Source organism: Podarcis filfolensis (assembly GCF_964270895.1).
Source record: "Podarcis filfolensis genome assembly, chromosome: 15".
Classification (NCBI taxonomy): domain Eukaryota; kingdom Metazoa; phylum Chordata; class Lepidosauria; order Squamata; family Lacertidae; genus Podarcis; species Podarcis filfolensis.
Window position 1 is genome coordinate 23,120,226 of NC_139618.1, and position 22,492 is coordinate 23,142,717.

The 22,492-nt window shown below is 46.3% G+C and overlaps 1 protein-coding gene across 3 annotated transcripts in view; it reads right to left on the bottom strand.

The window, feature by feature from the left end:
* The window catches only part of POU2F3 (POU class 2 homeobox 3), a 92,999-nt gene continuing 70,507 nt past the window's right edge, over positions 1-22,492 (bottom strand). For all 3 annotated transcript variants that reach the window (XM_083588899.1, XM_083588897.1, XM_083588898.1), the window contains 8 exons: positions 19,410-19,492; positions 15,609-15,791; positions 14,285-14,426; positions 13,219-13,355; positions 12,087-12,248; positions 8,425-8,491; positions 5,688-5,820; positions 1-3,271 (listed from right to left, as the gene is read on the bottom strand). In XM_083588899.1, coding sequence (XP_083445025.1) covers positions 3,232-3,271; positions 5,688-5,820; positions 8,425-8,491; positions 12,087-12,248; positions 13,219-13,355; positions 14,285-14,426; positions 15,609-15,791; positions 19,410-19,492 — 947 coding nt within the window. In that variant the 3' untranslated portion in view covers positions 1-3,231. The remainder of the gene's footprint in view (positions 3,272-5,687; positions 5,821-8,424; positions 8,492-12,086; positions 12,249-13,218; positions 13,356-14,284; positions 14,427-15,608; positions 15,792-19,409; positions 19,493-22,492) is intronic.

A 22,492-nucleotide genomic window follows, 5' to 3' on the forward strand; every position in this document is an offset into this window, starting at 1 on the left:
TTTGATAAGGAGGTTCCCAGCATTTAAAAGGAATTTTAATGAAATCAAAACAGTGCACAAACACACACACACAAAAAGAGACACAAAATCTTCAAAATTCACACCTGAGTTATACAAACTGTTCTCCCAAAGAGAGAAGAGTGGAAGACACAGAAGATGTAGGGTGGCGGAAGAGAAACTATTTACAATACAGAAAATATCTCCCCTCCCCCCTTAAACAAACATCACGATTGCAATCACGGCGTTAGACAAAGTTTCTTTTGCCTGGGAGCTAATATAAAAACCCAATGGACAGACTGTTAATAACAATAATTAAAAAACAAACAAAACCCAAAACATAAAAGAACAGAGTAGTACAGTTCTAACGGGCTTGGAGCCATCAAAGTGGTAATAGTTTTATATTCATTCCTTGCCATCAATGTGATGGCAAAAAAAGATCTACAGTGCAAGAGAGGCAATTGTCTAAGGCAGGAGTTGGGCAGCTTATTCAGCTTGAGGGCCACATTTCCCGCTGGGTGGGGGCCACTTGCCAGAAGTGGGCGGGGCAGGAGACAAAAGTGGGTTGGAGAAACAGATGCAATTTTTACCTTTGTACAAGCAGGAACACGATCACACATTCCCCTGCCTCTCCAGGAAAGCAAAAAGGCATTGGGAGACTCCAAGGACACATTCCGGTCAGGTGAAAACATCAAAGGAGTGTGCAGAGCAGGCTTGGCGAGGGGTGGGAAGGCACGTGACCTGGGGGGTGGGGTGGGGTGTTGTTGGAGAGAATCCCGAGAGCCAGATAGGCCTGGTTAACCCCCTCTCCCCACCCCAGCCCCGAGGTTCCTGGTCACTGGTCTAAGCAGCAAGTATGTTGTGAATAAACAGAACTTGCTCTAGAAGAGGTCAGCTGGTTTCAGAGGCTTTTTCCAATCTACTCATTACATAGCAGATGTGCATCACCGTCTCTGTGTGCACATTTAATGGAAAGCAGCTGGGGGAGGTGGTGAGTGTGCCTGGAGGGGGAAAGGCTGCTTCATCCTTTCCTCTCCAAGCTTTAGGCTGCCTCCACCCAGTTGCTTTTCCAGCCTTCAGGCTCTGAGTATGGGACCCTAGGTGGCCTCTTTTCCCAGGAGCAGACTTTTGCTGACCTCCTCCCTCCCATATGCCACACAATTATTTAGTATCGGGGTTAAAGAAACGACTCATCCTTTTTATTGCTACCAGCAGCAGCTCTGGCCCAGTCCTGGTAGCTTGGGAATTGTACAAACTGAGCGAAACAGGGGAATGAAGATTCGATTTGCATGGCTAGTGAGGAAGGGGCAGGTCTGTCAGTTTCACTTTCTGTCAGTTTCTTGTTTTTCCAACCCAAAGGTTAAGTTCTCCCCATGTTGACATTGGTTTGTGATTTTCTTTTTCTTTTTTTAAAAAGTCATTGTGAAAATCCACCACTTTTTTAGTGCAAAATTCTCCTAATCAGCACATTTTGGCAAAGCAATCTCTCCTAATAAAATGCATTTTTGTAGGTTGTAGGTCATGACTATATGCATTTTTATGCATGCTTTGCCCTAGTTTCTACACATTGCTTGGCTGGAGAACTCCCTTGCAAAATTTGGAAACTGAGAATTTTGAAGGATGGCTGTTCTTTAGTTTGTGCATCATTTTGGAAAGTTCATTTAGGTAGGTTTGCCTCTGGATGCAAACTGAATCAAATTTCTTCCCCATCCCAGCAACTTAGCATGTAAGTGTGTGTAGCCAAACTCCAGGGGTTAGAGGCTATTCAACCTATTTCCGTGTTTTCTATTTACTGTTGCCCCTCCTAGTCACATTCAGATCAAGGGAGTGGTAGAATTGACTTAGACCGGCTCACAAGCAGTTTTGTCCAGTCAATCTTCCCCACCAAAATGTTTCACTTGAATGAAAAAAGGGAGGTGTCTACATGACTAGATATGTGTGCTTATTTTATTTTTAAAAAGAACTTGTAAAATGGTTTCAAAACTGCTTGCGATTTTTAAGTTTGTGAAGATGAAATGTATTAACTCATCAAGGCATTTGTCCAGTAGACACCTGGGCAAATCTGGACTTTTTAAGGTACAGCTTGAACCGCCATGTGTGGGAAAAAATGCCTGACTTGTTTAATCAGAGATCCTCGTGAGAGACCATTTAAAAATATATATATATTTTAAAAATTAACACATCTATCACAGGCATTGGCAATTCTAAAGCACAACCTCCCAAATAGTGGAGAAGCAAGTGTCTATAGATAGGCAAGTTGGGTGAAAAAGTGCCCATTTGGTGAATATACCATCCAAGGTTGGCCCAAGATATTTTGCTACCTGAGATGCAGGCCCAGATGGTACCCTCCACATGTCATTCACTGAAGCCAACCAGATTGGTAGCTGTGTTTTGCTTCAATGTCAGCAAAGGAGCAATCACCCTCCATTGCAGTTGGTTAGCTTAGGGGATACAAATGAGACTAACTACATGTGTACAACCTCACTCTGCCCAACGATAGGGTCGGCCCTCACTCTTGAACAATTAGATGCATGTCAATTCCATGTCTATCTTGCTCCCCAGAAGCTTTGGGGTCCCCAGGTCCCCAGCACAAAGAGTCTGGGGATCAAAACCTGCATGCATCCAGATCACCTAAACGTTCCCACAATTTTGAGCGAATGCATCGCTCACAGGCAATCCAAGCACAGCTACCTTGCTCCAGAGCACCACCTGCAGGACACTGAAAATGCCAATCCTGATTGAAACCTTCAGGAAATCTGGTAATTTGGCAGCCTTGGCTTAGCTTAGGGGGTGGGGATCTCCGCGGATGCATCTTTCGGTTTAGATGGGAGAATGGATGCGTCTTCACAGTTGCCTCCCAACAAAAAGCATTTACAAACTAGAGAGAGAAGACAGAACCACTTCCCCGTCGAAGATCGCCAGGCATCTGTTACAGAGCAAAAGGTTTAGGCAACTGGATGCAGAAGCGCCTGAGGACAACATGATGCGAAGGGCTTATGCCATGTGCATGCACCGTTGCCACGTGTCACCATTTTAGTCTCTTTGACAGTTCTGCTTGCAAAGTCGCTGCCATCAAGTGAGGTTGAAGGGAGACCGGTTGTGACATGTGGGCCGTGCATTTGACTGAGCCACTGTTCCCAAAGAAGCGGGTCCATAGCACAAAAGTTCAGGCTCCTTTTCTTTTTCTGCAGAGAAGAAGAAGGTGGAGTTGGCTGTTCTTTGAGGAATGGGGCTTCAGTGGAGGTAGGTGGGCTGGTTCCATCGGTACCAGGATCTGCTCACAAGGATAAACAGAACAAAAAAGACACAAAGGCAAGACTTTAGAAACTGTTTTCTCTGCAGAGAGAGAGAGAATGCATGTCTATAAAAACTAGATGTGTGTTATGTTGGAGGGGATGCCAGGAAACAGGGTATTGTGTTCACATGTGTTGGGGGTGTAAATATGTACAATTTTTTTTTGGCAAAGGGTGTTTAAGGAGATAACAGAAATCATGGGGTTAAAGCTGACCAAAAGTCCAGAGGTAGCATTATTATCAGTTTATGATGGGGTGGAAGGTTCACAGGCTATTTATTGACAGCTGCATGAATTATTATAGCTAGGAGTGGAAGGGGCAAACAGAATATAAAACGGAAGAATGGTACAAAGAGGTTTGGGATATAGCTATTAATGATAAATTAACATGTGCCATGAAGGTAAGATGGGGAATATGTAGGAGAAATGATTTTGAAGAGATATGGAGGGTGTTCATAGAATTTGTATTGTTGCAACAGAAAGGGGTCAAACCATCGCAAGAGGTGTCAAAATTTTGGGAGGTTGGAGAGATATAATGGAATGGTCTTGGTGGTGAGGTGCACATTTTTATGCTTATTTATGTACGATTGATTGTTAATTTAATAAAAAAGAGCAAAAAAAAAAGACTATAAAAACCTAAATGGGCATACATGATCAGGGCCAAACTGTCAGGGCATACATGATCTACTAATTTACTATTTACTAATTTATTTACGGCTATTAGCCCATAGAATATGTACAAACATAAAAACACAGAGACATAAAAACAGATAATATATATATAATGTATATCAATATATACATGATCAGATTTCTGGTCTGTTCCTATGGTGAGAATTGAGACAGGGGCGAGCGATGGTGTTGGCAAGGAACTAAGGCAGAGCTTTCCAGACTTTTCATGTTGGTGACACACTTTTTACAAATGTATAACTTTGCGACACAGACATTCATTTTTACTAGCAAGCCAGAGGTTAAACAAACCCCTTTCCAGCCCCAGGAGGAGCGCAGGGAACGTTCGCAAGACACATTTACACACTGTAGCTGACACACTAGCGTGTTGCGACGCACAGTTTGAAAAGCTCTGAACTAAGCTAACAACCACACCATTCTTATAAAGAACATTTTAAAGCACACCCTCCCCCAGAGAAACCTGATAAAACTGTTGCTTAACTGCTCACAGAGCTACAATTCAAAGTTCCCAGGATTCTTTGGAGGGGTGTTTATGTATTACATATTTTGCCATATCTTGAAGAGCAAAAAAGAGGACACATTTGTGCCGACTTCTACTTTTAAACTATGGATCGCTGTGACAACTCTGCCCATGAAAAAGAGGACGTGGCCTGGAAAAAGAGGCCATATGGCAACCCTAAATGTAAAGACATGACAGAAAAGGAAAGGGGAGGGGGAGGGAAAAGGGAGAAGAAAAGGCAAACTCAAGCACTAAGTCCCAGGATTCTTTAGGGTAGCCATTTGCTTTAAATGTGTGTTATATGTGCTTTAAACATACGGTGTGGATCTGTACCAGCTGTTTCACCATGTGCCATTTTTCCAATTCCAAGGCAAGACATTATGAAATTTTTTTGTACAGATTTTTGTGTGTGTGTATAATTCTTAAAGGCTGCAAAAGAGTCTTGTATTTCACTGTAAAAGGAAGCAGCAGCAGCAGCAGCAGCAGCAAGGGAATGACTATTTAACCCCCTTCCACCAGGGATCAGCAACTGACTACCTAATAAGAAATTAATTAATTACTATCCGCCCAAAGCAATAAAACAGGCTGAACTAGCACACAGGAAGTTTTCAATTAAGGGCACAGTGGGCTCCCAAAGTCTGCACTTATCGGGTTTTTGCTGCTTTAGTATTTTTTTTAATCGCTAATCACGTCTGAAAAATTACAGGAGCTTAACACAGAAAACAACGGACTGCAGCGAGCTGACAAGGACACTTTCCAAATTCTCTGTAAAAAGTGGTTACTCAAAGCATAGCAATTCCAGAGCACGGGGGCTAGTATGAAAGCAATCTATTACGTCTACAGTGGGCATCCTTGTCTGACTTCAGATGCAGTTCTGCAACAGTGAACTTTTCCAAGTGCAGCTGCTCATTTTCCTGCAAGCCTTAAAGCAGAAGACAACTATTTCCCAGGAGTGGAAATTCAGGACCCAGGGAAAACTCACAGTCGCACCTGGCCAGATTGGGACTTTCAGTATCCTGAGGTGACTCATATCCTGCTCTCTCCTGCCTCCTGGCTTTCTTCACCATCCTTTTATTCTCATGATCCCAGGGGAAACTCTGAGATTCCTGCATTGCAGGGGGTTGGACTAGATGACCCTGCTGGTCCCTTCCGACTCTACAATTCAATTATTCTTTTAACTGCAGCCCGCTCCCCCCGTCATAGCATTACCCAGAAGAGTTGAAGCTGGAGGAGTTGATGGCTGCTTTGGAGTTGCTCTGGGACATGCCGGGGCTGCTGGCGTGGAGTCCCGTGCCAGGAGACGAGGGCCGGCTGGAGTTCCCCGGAGAGCATGATGATGTCACTGTGTGAGAGAGAAAACTATCCTTAAAGAAAAACCCTTCAGGCCTTCCGGTGCATGCAAATAGTTGTGGTTTCTTTTGCATCTTAACAGTGCATCTGTTCCTGGTTCCTCTCCCCATTTCACTTATTCACTGTTCTGGCCCTTCTTTCCTAGGCCCTCCATTCAGTGGTGGCTGATGCCCATTGGGACTACTAGTAGTAGTAGTGGTAATAATAATAATAATAATAATAATAATAATAATAATAATAATAAAAATAAAAAAATAAAAATAAAAATTTAATTCTTGGTAGTGGCACCCGCCCTGTAGAATGCCCTCCCATCAGATGTCAAGGAAATAAAACAACTATCTGACTTTCAGAAGACATCTGAAGGCAGCCTTGTTTAGGGAAGTTTTTAATGTCTGGTGTTTTATTGCTTTTTTAGTATTATCATCATTAATTCTGTTGGGAGTCACCCAGTGTGGCTGGGGAAACCCAGCCAGATGGGCAGGATATTATTATTATTACTATTACTATTATTATTATTATTATTAATTTACTATTACTATTACTATTATTATTATTGAATTTACATCCTGCCCTTGCTCCTCCTGGACCCCAGGGTGGCACATAGATACAAAACTAAAAACAACAACAAACGTTCCAAAACAGATTAAAGCATTCTAAAAACAATGACAATTAAAGACGTCTAAATGCAATTACAGTTAAAAACACCCTTCCCAAATGACCTTGGGGTTGCCAGGGACAGTATCCTTCAGCCACCAGTTGCCTGGGTAAACAGGAATGTTTTTTAATTCCTCCAAGAAATAAATGATGATGGGGACAGGCGCACCTCACTAGGGAGGGCATTTCCACAACCGAGGAGCCATCACCAAAAAGGCCCTGGCAGGGCGGGATCCAGAGAGGCCAATGGTTGGTGGGAGCAGAGCCAAGGACTAATTCTAACTTTGTCCCCCCACCCTCCTGCTCCCATCTTCCTCTCAGCCGAGTTCCACTGTGGCAACACAGAGATTACAGAGGAGGAAGCTGAGAGCTAGTGTCCCCTTGCCCCCCACCCTGGTTTGGATGTAAGCAAGAAGTCAAACAGGTATGGTGCTGGTGGTTGGTGGCTGCAATGAAACAGGGACTCGGGCATCTTACTCTTTGTGCCACCGGGCAAAGGAAGGAATTCTCAGACCTGCCTCTGCTGTGCTATGGCGCCACCTCTACATTGGCCAGAGATGGTACTGCTGTTTTTTGGACCAGCCAGATCAGCTGACCTGTAGATCAAACAGGGGCCTGGCCGGCTCTATATAACAGTTGCTCTAAGCCATGCCATAGGAACGTAGGAAGCTGGCTTTGGCCAAGCCAGACCATTGGTCCCTGAGGTTCAGTGCTGTCTGCACCAGCATGACGAATCTTTAGCCTGCCAGACGTTGTGGAACTGCAACTCGCATTGCCATTGGCCATGCTTGCTGGGGCTGATGGGAATTGTAGTTCATTAACATCGGATCTAACAGATTGAGGTTGAATCCTGACAAGACAGAAGTGCTGTTTTGGGGGGACAGGAGGCGGGCGGGTGTGGAGGACTCGCTGGTCCTGAATGGGGTAACTGTGCTCCTGAAGGACCATGTGCGCAGCCTGGGAGTCATTCTGGACTCACAGCTGTCCATGGAGGCACAGGTCAATTCTGTGTCCAGGGCAGCTGTCTATCAGCTCCATCTGGTATGCAGGCTGAGACCCTACCTGTCCGCAGACTGTCTCGCCAGAGGGTGCATGCTCTGGTTATCTCTCACTTGGACTACTGCAATGCGCTCTATGTGGGGCTACCTTTGAAGGTGACCCGGAAACTACAACTAATCCAGAATGCGGCACCTAGACTGGTGACTGGGAGCGGCTGCCGAGACCATATAACATCAGTCTTGAAAGACCTACATTGGCTCCCAGTACGTTTCCGAGCACAATTCAAAGTGTTGGTGCTGACCTTTAAAGCCCTAAACGGCCTCGGTCCAGTATACCTGAAGGAGCATCTCCACCCCCATCATTCTGCCCGGACACTGAGGTCCAGCACCAAGGGCCTTCTGGCGGTTCCCTCGCTACGAGAAGCCAAGTTACAGGGAACCAGGCAGAGGGCCTTCTCGGTCGTGGCGCCCTCCCTGTGGAACGCCCTCCCATCAGATGTCAAAGAAAAATAACTACCAAACTTTTAGAAGACATCTGAAGGCAGCCCTGTTTAGGGAAGCTTTAATGTTTAATAGGTTATTGTATTTTGGTGTTTTTTTGGGAGCCGCCCAGAGTGGCAGGAGAAACCCAGCCAGCTTTCACAGCCCAACTGCCCATTACAGTATCAATGGAAAGCCTGCGGCCAAAGATTTGGCAGGGTTGCTTCAAGCCGATATATATGCGTTCCTCGTCCTGTGCCCCGAGGCAAGGTCTGAGCTGTGCAGAGGAATATCCCTGCAGGGCCTGAGGCACCAAAGGCCTGAGGCAAAAGACAGACTGGTTCCATGTTCCCTCCCCAACCCCATCCCACCTAGAGAAGCGGATCAGAGGAGCTGAATCATGGAAGGAAAAAACAGAAACAGAGAAACGTTCTCCTAGGGGGGGGGGGGAAACCCCCACATACCTGCCCCATGCATGGTGCTGTGAACAGGAGTAACAGAGAGGGGACCCAAGGATCCTGAGGTAGAGACCTGGAAGAGAAAAGCAAGCAAAAGAGGATCATTTGGGGTGACGGGTTAAAAGATTGGCCTTGGTTGGTTTGTCCACTGCGAGTCGTATGGCTGGTGCTTAGAAAAACATACACAAATAAGCAGTCACCTAGATGCTGTGCTATAGGAGCCTCAAATCGTTCAATGAGAAGCTCATTTTTGGCATCATTTACACTGTACATTTAAACAGAGTTGGAAATCTGGACTCAAAATCTAAAATAAATAAATTTTGAGCTGTTTTAAAGCAAATACGTCAAAATATAGACTGTGGCTCCCCCCACCAGAGAATCCTTGGAAATGTCATTTCTTAAGGGTAAGAGTCATTGGGAGACCCCTGTTCTCCTCAAAGAGCTGCAATTCCCAGAGTGGTTTAACAAGCAATCCCTCTTCACAGGGAACTCTGGGAGATGTAAGTCTGTGATAGAAATGTGATGCTGCTTTATTTTTTTTTTTTAATAACTTTTTTTATTCAAAATTAAAACAAAACATATTATCCAGAAACGTATCATCCTTATCCCCCCCATTTTTCCTCCCCCTCCCTCCCCCCACAGAATTTACCCACCCCCACCACCCGACTTCCCTCAGTTCCAGTCTTTGATTTCTCTAAAAATGCTGTTTTCTGCATGTTACACAGTTGTATAGATCCTCAAACAAATGTGATGTTGCTTTAAATGTATAATGCAGGCGGTACTTAGCCGTGCCTCCTTTTTATTTAGCAGGAAGAAACTCCAATGAAAATCCTCGTTATTACATATTTTACATGGCTGTTTATTTGTACATGTTTTTAAATTTTATATATGGATGTTTTATCATGGCCGATACTTGTAATGCCTAATAAAAGTTTGGCAAAGGTCCTTTCCAACTCTACATTTGCTGCTGGACTTAGATGACAATTTGCTCAAATGGTTCAGCAGCTGGAGATGATAGGTGCTTCCAGATGACCTTTTTAATTAATTTATTTTTTTAATAAAAAAAGCATAAATTCTGATTGGTTTGCAGGGAGATGAGATGGCACTGCCTATTTCAGGAGCCTTCTGATTTCTTGTAGGGGAGGTTAGAGGATGTTGTGTCCAGGCAAGCGTTCTGTCCCACACTGTCTAGTGAATTTCCCCATCCCTTTCCTCAAAGCAAAAAGATTCAGGTTGGTAGTGTAGGTCTGACAAAGTGTATCTGAAGAAGTGTGCATGCACACGAAAGCTTATACCAAGAACAAACTTAGTTGGTCTCTAAGGTGCTACTGGACAATTTTTAAAATTTTTTTATATATCTCAAAGCAAAAAGTCTATTTTTTGGGGGGGGAGGCGGGGAGTGGTGTATTTGTTGCACAAGAGCTCCCCGTCAACAACGATTGCACAACGTGGATTTGCTGACACAGGAGAGGATCCCACCTGAAAATGGAGACAGCTTGAGAGCACCCTGTGCTGTGCTAGAAGCAGCTGCCTTGCAGGAAGCTGTGTGAATGAGTCATCCTCAGAGGGTGCTCTCCTCTCTGAGTCAGTCCTGGTGAATCAGGGAAAAAGTGCTCTTTCCATTTGCTGGGGGCCTTGTTAATTTGGAGCGATAGCATCTCAGGAAGCTGGCTGACATTCCGGCGACGGAGACTCTCCGTCACAGTTTCAGTTGGATCCCAGCCTTTTTCCACGCAGCATTTTTAACAGAGCTTTAAAGGTGATACCTGTACCCCATTTCAGTAACACTTACAACAATCTTGCAAGGTAGGCCATGGCTGTTATTCCCATACTGCCTCTGTGTGTGTGTGTGTGTTTGGGGAGATGGCAGTTTACTGAGGGCTGCCAAGAAACTTGAAGCAAGGCCCTTGTGGCTGACAACTCATCATGAGCCATTATATTGTCCTGGCTCTCTTGCGTCGATCCCCTGCGGCAAGCCATTCCTTTAGAAGGAGCTGGCATGCTCTACCCCAGCAACAGCTGCATTCCACTTCAAAGTGTGTTTATACACTAATGCTTCGCCCAGCGTAAGGTGAGGACCACACAGAATCCAGCTCATGTCAACAGCAACAACTCTCTGGCCATTCACACAACCCACTTCCACTCGTTCCTTCATGTAGGTGCATGTGCAATTCAAATTGCTTTCTAAGAAAGACAGAGAGGCAGGCAGCAGCTGTGTGGAGCTATGCACCAGCCACCTGCAAAGCAGTTTTCAACAGGGAGAGGTGCTCTGTTGGCTCTGATACACCAGGAGCACACTGTTGGCGACATGGAACATGATGTTCAAAGCACAGTCTTTGCATGATACTCCTGACTATTATGTATAAACAAGTGGCTTTTCACCATTCAGACCTCAAATCTATCCAGCTTAGCACTGCCTGTTCTTGCAGGCTCTCCAAGCTGACATTTGCTGCCTGAGGTCTTTGTAACAGGGCATGACAGGGACAATGGGATATGGACAGTCCAGCTTCTGTGAGAGAAGGGACAGGTCAGCTTGGTTTATAACAGCTTTCCTCAATCCAGGTGTTTTGGAACACAGCTCCAAATAAGAAACAGCAAACTTTGAGTTGGAGCCAACTACATTCCCCTCAGACTGGACCCAAGTTAGTTAATGACATACCCTCCAACTGTCCCATTTTCTCTGGGACATCCCGGATCACAGAAGCTGGAATGGCGGGCAACAGAGCACCTTCTGAGATCGCTTTGACATTGACAGGGATGCACCCCTCTGGGAAGCTGTGCTGGCTGTCTCAAAGGGATGCACCAAAGTGCCTTGGTGGGTCTTGCAGAGGGGGAGAACGCAGCCTTGGCCTTGCAGTGGCAGCAGCAGTGAGCTGGCAAAGGTAAGGTGGTGGGTGGTGGGTGGTGGGTGGCTGAGTCAGCCTGGGCATGCTTGTGGGTGGTGCTGGTGTGTCAAGGCAGCCTAGGTGGGTGAGGGGTGGAGGCAGGGGCAGCATGATGGGTGTGTGTTTCCTGGATTTGGGACAGAAAATGTTGGAGCATATGTAATGAATCTAAGTTAGTCATGTCCATTAACTTCAGTGGGTCACTGCCAGTAGGACTAGCACTGGGTACAACAACAATTCCTGGGCACAAAGTGAGAGCTCTACCACCTAAAGGGGTGTCTGTGTAAAAGTGGGACGTGGGTGCCGCTGTGGTCTAAACCACTGAGCCTCTTGGGTTTGCCGATCAGAAGGTTGGCGGTTCAAATCCGCGCGACGAGGTGAGCTCCCACTGCTCAGTCCCAGCTCTTGCCAACCTAGCAGTTCAAAAGCACGCCAAAAGTGCAAGTAGATAAATAGGTACCAGCGGGAAGGTAAACGGCGTTCCCGTGCGCTGCTCTGGTTTCGGTGTTCTGTTGAGCCAGAAGCGGTTTAGTCATGCTGGCCACATGACCCGGAAAAACTGTCTGTGGACAAATGCCGGCTCCCTTGCCCTTTAAAGAGAGATGAGCCAGAGTCGTCTGCGACTAGACTTAACTGTCAGGGGTCCTTTACCTTTTTTATCTGAGTATAAATTAGCACATGCCAATTTGCAAGAAATGTGTGTTATGGGCTTCTGCCTCAAGTCCTTTAACTATCTAGCAATGCCCACTGGTGGCCAGTCCCCTTTGGCGGAGGAGGTCTTACCAGTCTGGAGTTGTAGAGGGGTGATTTGATTGGGGAGGGCATCGGGCAGCTGATGCGCTTCTCTTTCTGGCGCCGGTTGCAGAACCAAACCCGGACCACTTCCTTCTCCATGGACAACTGTTCTGCAATCATGGAGATCTCCTCTGAGCTGGGCTTGGGGTTCTGAAGAGAAAAAGGCTGAGATAAGCAACACCATCCACAGCGGTAAGGGACACTTTATTTCTTCCTATATACATAGAAAGGTAAGGCTGTCATCATGCTACAGCTCACAGATCACTGGATGGCTCAACCTGTAGTGATCTGGGGATGTCTGACTCCTCCACTCCCCCAAATCGGCTCAATTTAGTTCAGGACTTGGACCAGTCGAATCCTGCACACAGCCCTAGATCATATAGTGTTGCAAGCACCTAATCTCTCTGTGTTGAGAGACTCTGAGGGCTCCTGCACTTACCCAGGGTTCCGTTTCCTGGGAATGAAGGTCTATGGAGACTGTGGTATCTTTAGGACATATGGATTTATTTACACATGTCAATGACCTGAACATAGGATGAAGGGGCTCACAGCATTTACACTCCATCAGAACTTGTCTTCCTTTTAGGATTCTAGGGAAGCCGAATGCCACATCTTTGGGTCCAGCCTCTGGGTCTCCAGCTTCCAGCATCAGCATCAGCAAAAAAACCTGTCTCTCACACAGCACCCCTTTTCCCTTTGTTCTCTCTCCTAGGCTGACATGGCATCCAGCAAGGTGAGGTGGGAAAATGCCCACCCATTTGTCTCTATGGCAACAGAGCAACCTCTTTGGACATGCAAATGGAAGTACTTAACTGGCTAGCCTTAACAATTACCTTAACAAAAAGAAACTGGTTTGGTTTGTTCAGCAGTCTCCCCTACTAGATTCTTAACCTCACTGTGTGCAGGATCACAGGCCTGGAAGGAATCCATGGATGTCATCTAGACTGACCCTCCAATCCTATAACACTATTTTAGGATGGAGGAAAACCTAGAAGGACTAGTGGGGTGAAGTGATGGAAGACATCCCTTCTTGCTTCTTATCACTTGCCCTGTCAAACCTCCAGCCTTATATACCTCCCCATATTATGCTCGACGGCTAAAAGTGGATTGTTTCTCTTACGTCTTGGAACCGTTTCTCCAGAGTGGAGCGAATGTTGGTCTCGATGCTGGTGCGTTTCTTTCTCTTGCGACCAAACATCTCGCTCACAGATGGGTAGGAACTGGGTGTGCTCACGGAAGAGTCCAAAGGGGAAGCTTCTATGGAGCAAGGAGATAGGCAAACCATTTAATTCAAAGCCGATATATTGATGTGTGCAAGGATTATGGCAGAAAACTGACAATTTGCTTTACTGGCTGATGCTGCCAGGAACTGGAGTCCAAAGCATCTAGTCACAGGTTCCCAAGCTCTGATCTCAGGTCTCCTCCCCCAATCTGATGGCCTCCAGATATCTTGGACTGCAACTCCCATAAGCACCAGCCACAAGACAGTTACCAAAGGTTGGGCTGAGGTTCCCACCATGCCCCACAGAGACATGAGTGTGGTGTAGTGGTTAGAGTGTCGGACTAGGACCCAGGAAACCTGGGTTCAAATCCCCACTCAGCCAGGAAGCTCAGTGGGTGATCTTGGGCCAGTCACTGCCTCTCAGCGTAGCCTACCTCACAGGGCTGTTGTGAGGATAAAAAAGAGAGGGGGGAGAAGTATATACACCACCTTGTGCTCTTTGGAGAAAAGGTGGGCTATATATATATAAAAAAAATTCAGACACCCCTCTTTCTGTTTTTGTTCTGCTTCACATCCAAACTGAAGCAGAGTTCTGTTGAACTTGTAAGCTGGTGTCTTACTTTGCAATTTTCTGGTTGGATCCTACTTTATTCTCTCTTTGTCTTGGGAGACTATCACACCCTCTATTGCCCCCTAGTGGGACAATGCTGTATGATCCATGAGGGATCCTGTTTCCTTCAGAAAAACAAGCACAGCACCAATTTATACCCTACAATTCTGCCAGAAATTGAAAATCTGAGAGGGGAGGAGAAACAGCTCTCCACCCCTCAACCCATGCTGAAACAGTAAAGCTATCAAGACCAGGAAAGATCTTTTTCTTCTTTTCTTCTTTAAGCAAACCTGCAGGAAATGGGAGCTCATTCAAATGCTGGCTTGCAGAAGATGAACTGAAACACCGGCCTACCTGCATCGCTCAGCCACTTCTCCAGCAGTGGTTTCAGCTTGCACATATTCTTGAAGCTCAGATTGAGGGCCTCAAAGCGGGAAATGGTGGTTTGGCTGAAGTCATTCCCATAGAGCTTCCCCATGGCCAGCCCCACATCGCCCTGCAGGAGGCAGAAGAGGTCAGGAAAGGGAAAAGGCACCAGAGAGTAATCATAGACTTGTACAGCTGCAAGGGACCCTAAGCACCATCTAGTCCAACCCTGGGGCAGTTCCGCAGTTGGGGAGCTCCCTCCTCGCAGAAGCGGGTTTGGCATCTTTGCTAAACAGCTTTCCGCAAATGCTGAAGATGTCCCTCTTTGACACCTGAGATGTGTGCTTTCAGGGACTGCCCTATTCCTGCAATTGTAAACTGTTTTTAATTCTGAACTTTAAGTTGTTGTAAGCTGCCCTGGGACCTGCTGGCAAAGGGCAGGTTAATACATTTAACAGAATGGCAACAACCATCTAATCCAGGGGTCAGCAAACTTTTTCAGCAACGGGCTGGTCCACTGTCCCTCAGACCTGGTGGGGGCCTGGTCTATATTTTTGGGGGGAAATGAATGAATTCCTATGCCCCACGAATAACTAGGAGATGCATTTTAAATAAAAGGGCACATTCTACTTGTGTAAAAACACGCTGATTCCTGGACCATCTGTGGACTGGATTTAGAAGGCGATTGGGCTGGATCTGGCCCCCGGGCCTTAGTTTTCCTACCCATGATCTAATCATATCCAACTTATGAATACTACTACTGATAACACAATGATAAGAAAAAAGCAGGATCTTCTTATTGAAACACCTTGCCCCAACATTGAACAGGTTTTGGAGGAGTGGTAGAGAACCAGAAGTTTCTGGATTCCAGCTCCCTTTAGTCCCAGCCAGCATGCCCAATGGCTAGAGATGATAGAAGTTGCAGCCTCAAAACACTTGGAGGGCCACAAGTTCTGAGTTAAAACAAGGAGGCATAACCAGCGTTCAAAAAGCCTTGGCAAAGGATTTAACCAGACAGTCAGGATTAAAGTATCAGCACTCGTTGTTCTTCTATGGCAGGGATGGGTGTTGTTGGACTCTAATTTCCATCAGATCTGGCCAGTGGTCAGGGATGATCGGAGCTCTGGTCCAACCATACCAAGAGGGCATTCCACAGTCGGGCACTACCACAGAGGAGGCCCTGCCCCTCTCTGCTGCATGAAATACCTTCCCCGGTGAAGGTTCTCAAAGAAGAACATCAGCTGAAGGTCTCAAGGCACAGGCAAGGTGGCCTTGAGACAAGCCTTTACAGTTTGAAGGAGACCGTCCTCACCTGAGTGAACCCAAGTTTGATTCTCCTCTGTTTGAAAGTCTTGGCAAATTTTTCCAGCTCCTCTAGATCATTGGCTTCGTCCGTTGCCACTGAGGACGGCAAGTGTTTGCTCACTTGTAAGTGCTGAGGGACTTCCAGGTGGGGCTCCAACGACGATCCGGGGTGCCCAGGACGTCCCACCGCCTGTTAAAACAGACACATTGTGCCATCATTACTGGGGGGGAAAAACACCCTACAAAAGCACTCCCCAGGAAAGATGTTTAAAAGGGTCTAAGCTACAGGTCAGATGACATGTTCACAAAACATCAAAAACATCATGGGATGTGCTGCCGGTTTGACTGCACAACCCTGGTAATTCACCGGCCAGAGATAGTGGCCAGAAGGAGTGTTGGATGGTTGGGGGGCTACCATTTTGATTCCCTGCATTGTCCCATAGCGCTGCTACACCAGGGGCATTGTGGGAAATTAAAATGGCTGCTCTCCTCAGAGCACTGGGCCAGAAAAAATGAAAACAATGGGGGCTCAGAGCAGATAGTAGTAGCGGTGGTGTCATTTGTCCGACGATGTTGGTGGCAAATGCTGACCCTGAGATTCCTACATTACAGGGGGTTGGACTACATGACTCTTGGGGTCCCTTCCAACTCTACAATTCTATGACTCCACTTCCACCCTCACCAAATTGTGTTTTTTTGTGTGGGCTGTAGACATTTGCATCCTGCCTCCCAACGGTACAAAGTGGCTGGTACAATACAAATTCTTTGCCGGAATAACCCCATAGAGAACCATCAATATGAACAACACATTGATCAACACAATAAAATACCCATTGGAAACTAAGGCGTCACTATACATTTAAAGTAGAATCCTACCACTTTAAACAGCCATGGCTCTCCCCAAAGAATCCTGGGAAATGTAGTTTGTTAAAGATGCTGGGAATTGTGGCTCTGTAAACTACAGTTCCCAGGATTCTTTGAGGGAATCCATGTGCTTTAAATGTGTGTCAAATGTGCTTTAAATGTATAGTATGGGCGTGACCTGAGAGCCAATCAAGACACATCCAGAATAATCATAGGGTATTACTCTCCCTGTTGGGACTATACCAGTTCAGATTGCTGGTTAGGTGGTGGCGGGGGAATCCTACAAATGTGGGGAAAACATTTCTCATAGTTAGAAATCTAGCATGCAAAGGAAGTCTTATACAAGGGGGAAGACTCAAATATACGATCCTCCAACCGGCTGTAAGCAGGGATTTTCTTATCCTACATTCATTGCAGCAATGACTAATCAAATTTAGTTGTTTTTATTCCTAATTACACTCGCTGTGGCCTAGAGGGCTGATTGGGCTGATCCAGCAAGATTGCTCGTATAATTTAGGATGAGCAGAAACCCACACATCTGAAGATGACATAAGAGGCCTGGGTGTTATGGAGACAGTTTCCTCTCATCCATCATTCTAGGTGTCTCCTGGTGGTAGAGGGAGTGTCCCAGGATCAGACACTATGGGACTCAATGCTTTCTGTTGGCAGCGGCGGTTGATAGGCCTTTCCAAATCCTGCTTCCTCTTCAGTTTTCAGGCACTTTGCTTGTGATTCTGCCTCCCTCTTTTGATTAGAAGTTTTAAAGCATAAGAACATAAGAAGAGTCCGCTGGATGAGGCCAGTGGCTCATTTAGTCTAGCATTCCTGTTCTCAGAGGGGCCGACCAGATGCCTGTGGGAAAACCGTAACCTTTCCTCATAGGCAGAGGCTGGTTGGCTACCTATCAGGGATCCTATCATAGTGGCTTTCCTACTTTGACCAGGAGGTTGGATGAGATGACTTCAGAGGCCTCTTCCGGCTCTAGGATTCTATGCATGCTGCCTTTAGGCTGAGTAGCCCAGGGGTGACCAAACTATGTTCCACAGCCCTAAGCTTTGTGGAACATTTCAGTAAACAGCCACAGGGAGCTCTCATCATCCCAAGGAATAGCGGAAAAGAGAACTTGCTCAGATTAAACCAAATTTGACTGTGGGTAGGAAGAAGTCCTTTCCACCCTCCTCCTCCTCTCCTTTGTATTGGACTTGGCTCAATGTGAGCACAACTGTGGAGTCAAATTCCCACGGTCCTTCCCAATGGAATATTTCCATCTGGTTCCAAATTCAGTTCTCCAGGAAATTTAGTGTTAGGATTGTGGCCAAGGGGGACAAGGGGGACTTCATATACTGTATATATAGTACTGAAAATTCAGCCATTTATTTGAGCACTTTGGGATTGTCCAGAGATAATTCTGCACCAGATTTCAAGGAGTGCTCCTACTTTGGGGTTCCTAGCTAGACACTGAATTAGAGCTGAAATTAATTTGTTTGCAAAACAGCACATCAGTTTCTCTTTAGGCACTGAAAGTTCTTCAAACATTCCCCAAATGCTCAAATATTCGCTGAATGCTTGAAATCTGCTATTCAATCAATCAATATAAGTTTATTGTTCTAGCCAAAGGTCATTACAAACCCCACAGCAACAGTACCAATAGAACAATACAGATCATACAGATCTGTTATTTGATATCATATGTTTGATTTTCAATTCTTTAAACTTGATTTGTCAGGATCTGATAGTTGACATACAATGGGATATAGTATTTCACCATATCTTACAGTAGGCAGTGGAATTTAAAAGCTGACATGCACTGGGATCTAGTGTGTGACAATATGTGTAGCTGTCATGCAACAGTTTTCATATTTGGCAATGTGGCTAATGATGTTGACAGCCAGCAGCTGATGTACATCTGATGTCTGGCAAAGTGACCCCCAAAGCAGCTGAATTTTAAGATCAGATGGCACATTCAAAATTTCAGTTTCTATGTTGGATGTTTTGAATATCTGAGAATACTGGCTTCGGCTCAATAGTAATAATAATAATAATAAAAAAATTTATTTATATCCCGCCCTCCCCAGCTGAAGCCGGGCTCAGGGCGGCTAACAACAATAAAACAGTACAAAATCATTCATATAAAATTAATTAAATTCAAGCCACTGGCCACCATTGGGCCAGAGCTCCGCAAAGATTGCTGAGGGAGGGAGTCAGGCTGTGCCCTGGCCAAAGGCCTGGCGGAACAGCTCTGTCTTGCAGGCCCTGCGGAAAGATGTCAAGTCCCGCAGGGCCCTAGTCTCTTGCGACAGAGTGTTCCACCAGGTCGGAGCCACAGCCGAAAAAGCCCTGGCTCTAGTTGAGGCCAGCCTAACTTCTCTGTGGCCTGGGACCTTCAAGATGTTTTTATCTGAAGACCGTAAGTTTCTCTGTGGGGCATACCAGGAGAGGTGGTCCCGTAGGTACGAGGGTCCTAGGCCGTATAGGGCTTTAAAAGTTAAAACCAGCACCTTAAACCTGATCCAGTACTCCACCGGGAGCCAGTGCAGCTGGTATAGCACCGGGTGAATGTGATCTCGCAGCGAAGACCCCGTAAGGAGTCTCGCTGCAGCATTCTGCACCCGGTGGTCCAGAAGTTCGTGATCGACCATGTCGAAAGCTGCTGACAGATCTAGAAGAATCAGCAGCCCCGACCCGCCTCGATCCAGCCGTCTACCAAGATCATCTGTTAGGGCAACCAGAGCCGTCTCGGTCCCATGACCAGCGCGGAAGCCGGACTGGAATGGATCCAGAGCCGATGTTTAATTTAATTCAGCTGAGTTAACTGAACCAAATTAATCCAATCAAAAGATATTCCTGCATTGCAGGGGGTTGGACTAGATGATCCTCATGGTCCCTTCCAACTCTACAACTCTATGATTTCCATGAGCTAAACACCCTGCCAAGCGGCCATTACCTGAGACGTCAAGCTGTGCCCATGTTGGGGAAGGAGGATCCCACTCTGCTGCTGAGGAAAGGAGAGGAGATTTGGTTGCAGAGCTGGAAGAGAAAGGGGGGAAAAAGTGTGAGAAACTTTGTCTCTGCCTAATGATTTTCAGGATGCAAGGAAGAAGAAGGTCCGGTCCACTGAGAAAGAAGGGGTGAGGAGCAGGGCTGGATTTAGATTTGGTGAGGCCCTAAGCTACTGAAGGTAATGGGGCTCTTTATATGTCCAGCTGTCCTTTGTCAACAACAAATTGTCACTGTTTTTTGTGTTGAATGTATGCTATATGGTAATTCATAATAGGTATCTAAAGCCATTTGCACATAACAGATAGGAGCCTACACTACACAAAACACTGTTGCTGTATGTAGGTTTTATTTTATTTGTTTTTTTATCTTATATTTTGGAAATGTACATCCAGGTTGTTTTTTTCTTTAATTTTTTTGGGGGCCCCCAAGAGAGTGGGGCCCTAAGCTATAGCTTGTTTAGCTTATACGTAAGTCTGGCACTGGTGAGGAGCCTGCCTTAAGCAACAGAAGCCCTAGAAGAGGTGCCTGCCTCACCTCCACTGTTTGCCAGTGGCCTCTGCTGCTGGCCCTGTTGCACGATTTCTCACAAGACTTCGGTGAGATCTTGCAAAATCTCGCTGGAAGTTGGCCACGGCTGCTGGCGCTTTGTGGGCACCAGTGGGCAAGTCAGGTAAGGGTGGTGCGGTGCCAGTGGCGAGTGAAATGGGGAGTGCCACCCCTGAGAATAAGGATGGGGAAGAGCTTTGGCTCACTGCTAAAGCATCTGCTTTGCATGCAGGTTCAATCCCTGCCATCTCCAGGTTGGACTGGGAATCTTGGAAACCTGGGGAGAAATATGGATTTGAGTGTGGATCTCTCTTAAATATACCCACTTTGGTATGCAGTTTTCCCCAATACAAGGCATTTTCGAAGGCTATTGTTACCAATATACTGTATTTTTCGCTCTATAAGACGCACCAGACCACAAGACGCACCTAGTTTTTGGAGGAGGAAAACAAGAAAAAAAATATTCTGAGTCTCAGAAGCCAGAACAGCAAGAGGGATCGCTGCGCAGTGAAAGCAGCCATCCCTCTTGCTGTTCTGGCTTTTGGGATAGCTGTGCAGCCTGCATTCGCTCCATAAGACGCACACACATTTTCCCTTACTTTTTAGGAGGGAAAAAGTGTGTCTTATAGAGCAAAAAATACGGTACATTTTGATGAACACAGTACCCCAGTATATGCGTTTTTGTTCATATTATGCAGCTGGAGAAGTGCACTGCAAAGTCCGGAGGACAGCAAACTTCGAAGGATGCTTCTGTTTCCATTTGTGTATTGCTTCAGAAAGTGCACTTTAGTGCAGTCTGCTTATAAAGGCAAACTTCTCCTCCATACATACCTTCAGATGTTGTTGTAGTATAACTCCCACCAGCCCTGACCATTGGGCCTTGCTGGCTCAGGCTGATGGGAGCTGTAGTCTAGCAACACTTAGGAGGGCTCCACTTTGTCTATCCTTGCCTCTGAGTGCTCAGAGCACCTTGCAGACATCCTGTTGTAATCCTTACAACAACACAGGAAGGCAAGCCAGCTCAGCAGTATAATTCCCATTTTGCAGACGCGTGGCTGAGGCTGTGAAATAGGAGCTTGCCTAAGGCCACCTAGGGATAATATAACCTTTCCAAAATGAGAGCGTATTCCACAATATGGTGCAATGTCACCAGAAATGAGATGCGCATGAGATTAATGACGTGCCCTCAAACAGACAAATTGGCAGCTGCCCTTCTTTCTTAGCATGGATTTCCAAACTGGGCCTTAACGCCACTAGACAGGATGACATCTTAGCACCAGGGTGAAGACAGGCTGTGGGTGTTGGAGGAAAAATAAAAGGAAGACTGTTGTGGCAGATTTTACAACTGCGACGTGAGCCTGGTTTCTCCCCACTCTGCAATTTGCATGACAGACATACACACCAAGAAATGAAATCTTGCTTTCGGTAGCGGCTGGGGCCCATTGGAGCTGGTAGGGTGGAAGGCAGGGAGGCAACCAGTAGGTGGCGCCAGAGCCAGTGACTAATTCCAGTATCCTCCCTGCAGAGTTGCAGAGTTATACATAGGCAACACGGAGATTAAGGAGGAGGGGGAGGAAGCTGTCAGGCAGAGCAAGTGGTGGCTGGTTGGAGATGGGCTGAGGTTAGTGGGGCCCTGCCCCATTCCCCCTAAAGAAGCAGCCTCCGCTACTTCAGCCATCACTTGTCCTTCCCCTTCCTCCCATATTTCAGCCAGGCTGTTGCCCTTTGAACAACAGGTGTAGTCAATATTTTTGCGTCCAAGGGACATGCAGGCGCGTGCATCAGAACATAAGAAGAGCCAGTGGCCCTCCTGGAGCAGGATCCTGTTCTCGCCGTGGCCAGCCAGATGCTTGTGCGAAACCTGCAAGTGGGATTTGAACACAAGAGCCCTCCCCTCTCCCCCTGTGGTTTCCGGCAACTGGTATTTTGGAAGAATTGCTGCCTCAATATGTGTAGGAATTTCATGGCTGTCATGGCTGGTAGCCATTGATAGCTCTCTCCTCTGTGAATTGGTCTAATCCTCATTGAAAACCATCCAGTTGGTGACCATCGCTGCCTCTGGTGGGGAAAATGTCCACAAGCAGACTCTGTAAGGTATAACTATCTGCATTCACAGGACTCCCACCTTAGACAATTTGTGCTGAATAGCTGAAGGGGGTTATTGGCTCTCCTTCCACCCAAATATTCAGTCTGATGACCAGTGAGCCGTTCTCTTTGCCTCCCCAGAGGATTATCTTTTTGTCACCGCTTGGTATGTTCTTGTAAGGCCAGCTCCAGAACTGTGGACTAGCCGGCCGCATTGTAAAAGGTACAATAGGTTTCTTTTTTGCCCATTCTCCTTGCATCATATTGGATGCAATTCTTTTGGTTCCCCTGTGCATATGGAAAGGCAGATGAAATAAAGCTCGTCTCCACTTGCTGCACAATATTTAGTGCGGACATAGGCTGGTGGCAGCCTTTAGCAAAAGCTGAGGAACGAGC